The sequence below is a fragment of the Medicago truncatula genome, chromosome 6, assembly GCF_003473485.1.
Source record: "Medicago truncatula cultivar Jemalong A17 chromosome 6, MtrunA17r5.0-ANR, whole genome shotgun sequence".
NCBI lineage: Eukaryota > Viridiplantae > Streptophyta > Magnoliopsida > Fabales > Fabaceae > Medicago > Medicago truncatula.
This window is the reverse complement of record NC_053047.1, coordinates 26,903,915-26,913,033: the sequence shown is the minus strand read 5'-3', so window position 1 is coordinate 26,913,033 and position 9,119 is coordinate 26,903,915. Positions and strand designations below refer to the sequence as shown.

At 31.8% G+C, this 9,119-nt stretch overlaps 1 protein-coding gene across 1 annotated transcript; it reads left to right on the top strand.

Moving 5' to 3' along the window:
- The first annotated feature begins 5,433 nt into the window (after positions 1 to 5,433).
- Positions 5,434 to 7,422, top strand: LOC25479899 (protein DETOXIFICATION 49). The gene has a single exon (XM_013587665.3). It carries the CDS (start codon positions 5,579 to 5,581, stop codon positions 7,160 to 7,162), a length of 1,584 nt encoding a protein of 527 aa, XP_013443119.1. The 5' UTR covers positions 5,434 to 5,578; the 3' UTR covers positions 7,163 to 7,422.
- Positions 7,423 to 9,119: the final 1,697 nt, after the last annotated feature.

Sequence of the window (9,119 nt, the reverse complement as noted above, 5' to 3'; positions counted from 1 at the left end):
GCTTGCAAATGTTGCCCTCACAATTGGGTAACTTGCAGGTAATTAAGATTAGCTATGAAGTGAGTCGACTCTCTCACGTGTGTCTTAGGTGCTCTGATACGTAATGAGAATTTTGTTCTTGCTTCCTGTTCCTTACGTATTTTTTTATGAAGTTTTATGAACATGTTGTTGGAATAATTTTATGAGATTTTACCTTGAGGCCTTTGTGTCAAGGTTGTTTTAAATGTTAAAATAATTTCTGCTGCAATAAGATTTAATTTGATGATTGAGATAATTAGTAATTTTACTATATTCAGATTTGAAAGAAGTGTAGTGTAACAACCCAATTTTTAGCTAGATTTATTTTAATTACTTTTATTATGTGTTTGTGTGTGATTAATCATCATTGGGTGCATTTTCATGGGTTTCCGTGTTAGAAGGATATTTTGGTCATTTTAGACTTAGGGATATTTTGGTCATTTTGTGAGAACGGGTAAAATTATAATTTTGGGTGAGAATTACTTTTAGTGATTAGTGAGAATAGTTATTTCATTAAGTAACTAGAGTAAATTGAGATTTTACCGTTTAGTGACCGTTAGTGACATTATACCGTTATTAGTTAAATATCGTTTGGAGTGTAGAAATATTTTTGGTTTGAATAGAAATGGGTTAAGCCCACTAGAAACTAGGTTAAGCCCATTAAGGGTCATACCTAAGGAGTTGTCTTAGGAAAATATCACTTCATTCATTTCATAAGATATTTTCTAGAGAGAGGTAGAGAGAGAAAGTGGGAGAAGAGAAGAACAAGGGTTAGAGAGAAGAGGGAGAGCTTGAAGAATCAAGATTGGATTGAGCTTAGGAGCTAAATTGAAGTCTAAGTTGGGATGAATCTTTATCTAAGGTAAGGGGGTTAGTTTTTATCATAATCATTTAGTTAATTCTTTTTCTTTTGTTCTATGCATAATTGATTATGGGAATAAGTTATTATCATGAACCCAATCTTTGAAATTTGTGCTTATGTTGTAGAGATATGTTTGAATATGTTAATTTGATGATTAATGTGAATTGTTGATGATGAAATTGCAAGTTCATGATGTATGAAAATGGGTAGTTTGTAAATTATGCTCAATTGGTGAATTATGCATGATTGTTGATGAATTGTGATATGTTTCATGATTAATGGTTGTTGTTGTTGTTTAGTCATATGGTTGATGATAATTCATGGCTTGGGTATGCATGATTCATAATTTGTTGTTGAGAAATAAATTGTTGTTGTTGGTTTGGTGAAAATAGGTACTTATGAGTTTTGCTCAATTGTTGAATTGGGATATTGTGTTGTTGAATTATGGTTGAATTCATGTCTAAATGAAGTATTGTTGAATTAGATATGTTGTTGTCGTTGAATGATATCATAGGTATTCCATTTTGTGAAGTGGTAGTTTGAATTGGTGAAGTTGAGTTAAGTGTTCATGTGAAGGACCAAAATGAACTTTTGATATATATAGGGTTGTTGACTGAAATTTTGTTATTGTTGGATGAATTGAACCTAGAAAAATTTATGTTTTCATGTTGTGGTTGTGTTAGTTGAGTCGTTTGGGAGAAAACCGGTTTTTCATGTGAAATGTCGATGTTTAAGCATTTTCGCCAATAAGTGTTTATGTGAGATTTTGGAAAATGACTTTTGGGATGGTTGAAACGTGGAATTTTTGTAGATTATGTTAGAGTCAAGTGTCAGGAGCGTGTAGGCGAAAACGGCATCAAAATCCGATTAACGGTTTGAATTTTACACGCGAAATGGTGAAAAACGCACTTTTTGAAAAGCTGATTTTTGGACCTGATGCTGTCAAAACGCGTCATGATTTTTGCAGGCGCGTCATGATTTTGATGGCAGAATGTTCAATGATTCTGGACACAGAAACGTGCCGCGATTTCACCATGACTCGATTTTTGTGAACGAGATCCTTCATATTTCACTATTTTTCGCCCCTTTCCGCTTTGAACTGGATTTTGGTGTAAACATGAAAGTTTTAGATAATTATGTTAGCTTTCCAATGGCTTTGGTTTGAAGTCCAAATGATTTTTAGAACTTGAGTTATGATCAAATTACTACACATGGGTCATGTGGATTTTTGTGAAAACTTATCGTAACTTTTTCTATGAGCCGTGGAACTTTTCCAAACTTGATATTGGGTTTAATGAAGTACTTAGAGTGAATAATTGAGTATGCATTTATGTATTTGGGAATGTGAATGTGTTGATGGTTTGAGAAATATTTTGGGCGGAGTTGAATCGGTGAAAACGGGGTTTGAGCTAGATGTCGTTTTGTCTTGGGTTTTCTCATACGAACTTAAGCTATCTTTTGAACTAATTTCTAATAGTTGGTAAGTGGCTTAAGTCCTTGGCTACATGATTTATTAAGATTGAATTGTAAGATTTCAAACTTGAATAAGTTGCCTAACTTTGAAAATTATCAATGTTGGCCGTTTTCCATATGATTTGGATTTTTGTCGGAAATGTTTCTTGAGCAAATTGTCTTGTGAGTTATTGTGATTATTCTTGTATGAATAAGTGAAGTTGTATGAATGAATGATTGTATTGGATATGATGTTTATCATGAGATGTGTATGCTATCTTACTTAGAATGTAAGGAATGCTTGGATGGTGAAACTATATGTGATAGTTGATGTTAAATGGTTATACGTTGAATATGATATTTGTCATGAGATGTTGTATGTTCTCTTACTTGGAATATGAGAATGCTTGAAATGGTGAAACTATATGTGATAGTTGATGTTGAATGACATTGTTGATTATTGATAATCATGTTGATGTGTGATGGTGAATACTATAATTTATTTGTGTATGGGCATGTTTTCTTGATAATGCAAGTGTTGTGGATTGTTGTCGCATTATCGAGTCCTTATACATGTCCATGCATCATAGTCGTGTTGAGATGATGTTTTATTCATCATAGGGCTTCGGCCTGGCAGAGATCTTTTGAGATCTGGATACGATGTTTTATTCATTATAGGGCTTCGGCCTGACAGAGATCTTTTGAGATCAGGATATGGGTGACGACCCTGAGGTGATTTGGTACCACATGCATATATGTGTCGATAGGTGCATATCATGGCATGAGTCTTAATGATATATGTGATTGGTGATTGTTCATGAAATGTGATTAATGATTATTCATAATAAATGTGGTTGGTGATTGTGTATGAATAACTGTGAATTGATATTTGTTCATGACACATGTGATTGGTTATTGTTCATGAAATGTGATTAATGATTGTTCATGAAATATGATTGAGGATTGTTCATGATATATGTGATTGGTGATTGTGAATGAATAATTGTGAATTGATAATTGTTCATATGATTGATGATTATTGATGTGAGATATTGGGGTTTTTGATGTAAGTATATGTATGAGAATATTATTATTGATCAAATGTATGATGTTAATTGAAATATTCATGATAACTACTATTTGGATTATGATAATGTAATACTTACCCCCAGTGGATCTGTGATGGACCGCCTGCATATCTGTATGGATGGGTAGACGTTGTGCAGGATTAGTTGATTGGTGAGTTCTTATGCTTGGTGGATATCGGGAGCTACCTCCGGTATCGGTGTTTTTAGTTACTAGGTTGACTCTGATCTAGGCGTCGGTTATGTCTGTCTAGATTATCTTTTGTTTTGGAGTTTGCTATGTTTGGAGATTACCCATTTGTTGGGATTTTTGAGATGCATCTATGTTGATGTAATTTATTGATTCATAACATGTATATGTTGATTACTCTGGTTTATATTCCGCTGCAACTGTTGAGGTTTATATACATGTTTATTGGTTTTTGAATTTTGAATGTGGCGTAGCCTCTATTTCTTGAATAAATGTATTATTCGCATGTTTAATTGCTTTAATAGAAATAGGAGCGTTACATGTAGCATCCTGTTTAGTTGTTTTACTCTGATTTATGCAAAAAAATTCAAGTTGGAAAAACGGGGTGTTACATCTATCATCCAAAACTCATTGTATAAACATCACCCATAGTTAATACAATTCAAAGGAACATTTAAAACACATTAAAACATGGATTCTACTTTTATATTCATGAATTCTTCACTTAATGTTCCAAAATTCAAAAACATCTCATAATCACTTTTAAACCATGAATTCATCACTTAAATTGCATTCAAACAACACCCACACATACGCAAACATTTATCCATAACATACATCATGAATTCAACAACATTCAACAACAACATCATAATTTTCACAACTTTAAGTCAAATCTCAAGAACAACTTATTCTATATCATCAGATATGAATTTAAGCACATAAACAACTTAATTTCACAAAGTTCAACATACCCATAATTAACACAATCAATTAGCACGAAAATCAACTTAACATAACACTAATTTCATGAAAATCACATAATCAAACATGACCCATAACCACTCTATCACTCATAATCTCTAAATGGTGAATATAAACTTTCCTCTTACCTTAACCCTTCAAAACCTAACTTTAATCTTCAATCTACTCTCCCTTATAAGCTTTCCCCCAAGCTAGATCTTCCTTTCTCTTGAAGTTCTTCTTTCTTCCTCTTCTCTCTATTTCTCTCTTGCCTCTTTTCTCTAAAATGTAACAAATGAGCTCTTGACCTAATTTTCATAAAGACTGTTCTTTTATATACTCCTAGGATTAGTCACACTCATTAATGGGTTTAGTAACTTTCCACCACACACAAAATGTTACTACACAATTACTTCATTAAAACCCTCACTGTTACTCATACACCACTCTCCAGTTGCGTGTGGAGAATATCTGATTTAAAAAAAAAATAAATATGTGCATTAATAATTACCTTTAAAACAAACTTTTTAAATGACTGAAAAAATTTAAAATATTTATTAATAAAGTACATACTCCCTCCTCGGATCACTATAATAAACAAAAAAAAATGAATGATTGATGCATATAATTTATATTATTAATCAGATACATCAGTTATTCAATATATATAAAAAATAAAAAATAAAGTGTTATTTTGTATTAACGATGATTGGAGGGAGTATTACCTAATATTCATGTCTCAAATATGACTATATATCCATGGAGATATAATCCTTAAGAAGAAAAGTGTCTAAACACTTGCTAAGAAGTTTAAACATTTCATTAGATACTATCCACCTTTTTCATATAATTTTTCTAATATTTAGTCTTTCCAAGGAGTAAATACTCATAGGATTCATGAACGATGTACGTACACTATATTTTCAACTCTAAATTTAATATAACACCTTTCAATATATGCATAAATGTTCAAAAACTAATCCCAAAAAATACTTAATTTGCATTTGCCAAACTACCTCCGAGTCAGAGTTTTCAAAGACTTTGGTCCCCTCAATAAAATCACACTATAAAACCCCAACAACAATCCTTTCCAATCACACCTCAATCTCTCTCTCTCTATCTCTCTCTCTCTGCATCTCTCTCCTCTGTTTTCTCACTCTGTTTCAACTCTATTCAAACCCATTTTTTCTCCCTAAAGAGAGACACAAAAAAAAAAAACCAAACACCATGAGTGAAACAAATCCTAATCAATCAAACATGATCCTCACCAACCCTTTGATTCCAAAACCAAAAAAAAACCAAACTTTTTCATTTTACCACCATCTTACACACACCTTCAAAGAAATGAATTCCATTTCAAAGATAGCTTTTCCAATGATCCTAACATGTCTTCTTCTATATTGTAGATCCATGATTTCAATGCTTTTTCTTGGTCACCTCAATGACCTTGCACTAGCTGGTGGGTCCCTTGCTATTGGTTTTGCCAACATCACTGGTTACTCCATTCTTTCTGGTCTTGCTGTTGGTATGGAACCAATTTGTGGTCAAGCTTTTGGTGCTAAAAAATTCACTCTTCTTGGTCTTTGTCTTCAAAGAACCATTCTTTTGCTTCTTTTGGTTTCAATACCAATATCTTTTTCATGGCTTTACATGAAAAAAATGCTTTTGTTTTTTAACCAAGATGAAGAAATAGCAACAATGGCTCAAACTTATATTCTATATTCAATTCCTGATCTTATTGCTCAATCCTTTATACACCCTTTGAGAATTTACTTAAGGACTCAATCCATTACTCTTCCTCTTACACTTTGTGCAACTTTTTCAATCCTTCTTCACATACCAATAAATTATTTTCTTGTTATATATCTTAATTTGGGTATAAAAGGAGTTGCTTTAAGTGGGGTATGGACAAATTTCAACCTTGTTGCTTCTTTGATTTTCTACATTTATTATTCCGGCACACATAAAAAAACGTGGGCCGGATTTTCTTTAGAGAGTTTCAGAGAGTGGTTGCCACTTTTAAACCTCGCCATTCCAAGCTGCGTTTCTGTCTGCTTGGAATGGTGGTGGTATGAATTTATGACTATATTTTGTGGCTACTTAAGCAATCCAAGATCAAGTGTTGCATCAATGGGGGTGTTAATCCAAATTACTTCACTTATGTACATTTTTCCTTACTCACTAAGCAATAGTGTTTCAACAAGAGTTGGTAACATGATAGGTGCACAAAAGCCATCAAAAGCAAAACTTTCAGCAATTTCAGGACTTTCTTTCAGCTTCATTTGTGGAGTGTTTGCATTTATTTTCACTCTTTGTGTAAGAAACATGTGGGCTAGTATGTTCACAAAAGACAAAGAAATCATTGCTTTAACATCAATGGTTTTGCCAATTATAGGTTTATGTGAACTAGGTAACTGTCCTCAAACAACAGGCTGTGGTGTTCTTAGAGGAACAGCAAGGCCTAAAGTTGGTGCTAATATCAACTTAGGTTGTTTTTATCTCGTCGGAATGCCGGTTTCGGTTTGGTTAGCATTTTATGGTGGTTATGATTTTCAAGGTCTTTGGCTTGGTTTACTTGCTGCTCAGGGATCATGTGCTCTTACTATGTTGATTGTTCTTTACAAAACTGATTGGAAATTTGAAGCTTTAAGAGCAAGGAAACTCACAGGATCAGAAAAAGAGAATGAAAACAAAGAAATTGATGAAGAAAAGTTACATATTTCTGAAAACAATGAAAATTCATTGCCATTTTTTGATGTTTTTGATGATTCAGATGAAGATGATGAAGAAGAACGTTTGTGTTTGGTTTAGTAGAAAATGTAGTGATAGTAATAATAACATTTAAGGTATTTGTCTTTAACTGTATAGGGTAGTAGCAGGTAGAGACAAGATGATAATTTTTAGACTGCAAAGGGTGTGAGTTTGGAAAAAAAAATTACATGGTCCATGTCTCTTCTAAGGCTAATTTTTGAGTACTTTTTTCTGTGAAATTCAGATGCATTGAATGTCAGAGGAAAGTATAAAAACGTGTTCTTGCTTGAGAAATCAAATAAAAATTATCGTGGAAACAATTAAGAAATATCTGGAATCCCTGTTATAACATCTGGCTTAACAATTTTGATATTTTTGTTAATTGTGTTGGGACTTATTATACGTACCAAGTAAAATTTACTCAGTGCATCCCCGTGAGAATAATTCATTTGACAGGGATATCATTATTATATGTAGGGGTCGGAGTTCAAATTTCGAGCACCTCACTTATTCACTTTGAAAAAGGTGAATTCTAACCACTATGTTATTTGGTGAAAAAATAAAAAATTTACTCGGTGCTAAAAAGAGGTAATTATTACTTGCTCTTCTCATAATAATTCACTTATTTGCAAAAAAAAAAAAAAAAAAACCATATTTTTGAACAAAATGTTTTCAATTTTCAAAGTGACATGAACAAATTTTTTTATTTTTCTTATAAACACTATTTTTTGAATTATACTTGTAATCAATTTTATATGAACCATTTTCAATTCACTATTTTGTAAAATAGTTTAGTCCTAACAATACACTTTTAAAATAAATAAGTGAGATGTTTCGGGTTTAAATTTCGACATCGACATATTTTATGCAATGTTTCCTCAAAAAAAAAAAAAAATTATGCAATGTCTTTACTAATTGAGTAAACTCAGGGCGACTAAATTCAACATTTATCATTTTACATTTACCATGAAATTAAATACAGCAATATCTAATAAAATAATGTAGTAAAATTGTTATTTTATCTCTTTTATTTATATATTTTTTTCGTTAATTATATATATAAAATGGTCAGACCGATTGATTATTATGTGAGGAAAGAAGTGTTTACTTAAACATGTGTACAATCTGTTCTTTTATCTGTTTCTATCAGCTATACACAGAAAATAAGACAATAATTTCCTTATTTCTGCTTTGTGCTGACTTTTTTAGTTCCTTTTATTATCCACCTCAAATTGAATCACGTTTTGTCCCATTTTCCATTTGTTATTTTGTCCTAGTCCTACAAACGAAGGGCATTCATAAAAGCTACAAATAAATAATACTCCACGTAGAAGAAAGATAATATCTCAGATTAAATGTGTTTATTGAAGTGTGACACTTCAAAACAAAAATTTGTCTTTGTGAAATCGTGCTTAGATCTCGTGTTTGAATTAGTGGTATCAAGTAGAATGAATGCATTTCTTTTTTGGAATATTAAGAGATATAGTGGTAAGAACATTGTGAATAGTGTTATTAGTAGTAAACAGGGAGTTAAGATCCTCTCAATTTATGATCTTTCCCATTTCTTTTATCTGAAGAGATAAAAATACAAAAAAGTTTAAAAAAATATAAAATAATCAATGATGGTGAGATTCACTTATTGGTAAGTCCAACTATTTTTTTTTGTCTATCTCTCTACGAAATATATATTCCATTTATTTTGTTAAATGGAGAGGATTCTAACCCAACGGTTGTAATTTAAGGAGTGAATGGTGTTATTAGTAGTAGTAAAAACATTTGCTAAAGCATAAACACTAACCGTTTGCTTTGAATATCGGAAACAAATAAACTTTATCAAGATTCAGTGTAAAGTATAAGAATTTATTAATGTATTGAATTTGACTTAGGAGTTTGGAGCTTCAATTTAAGTAAAGCAGCCAGCCAATACCAATGTTGTCACTTATTCATACAGAAATATTTAATTTTTTTTAGGGTGATACTAACCGATGACTCCGGGATATTTATTAAAGAAATCAAA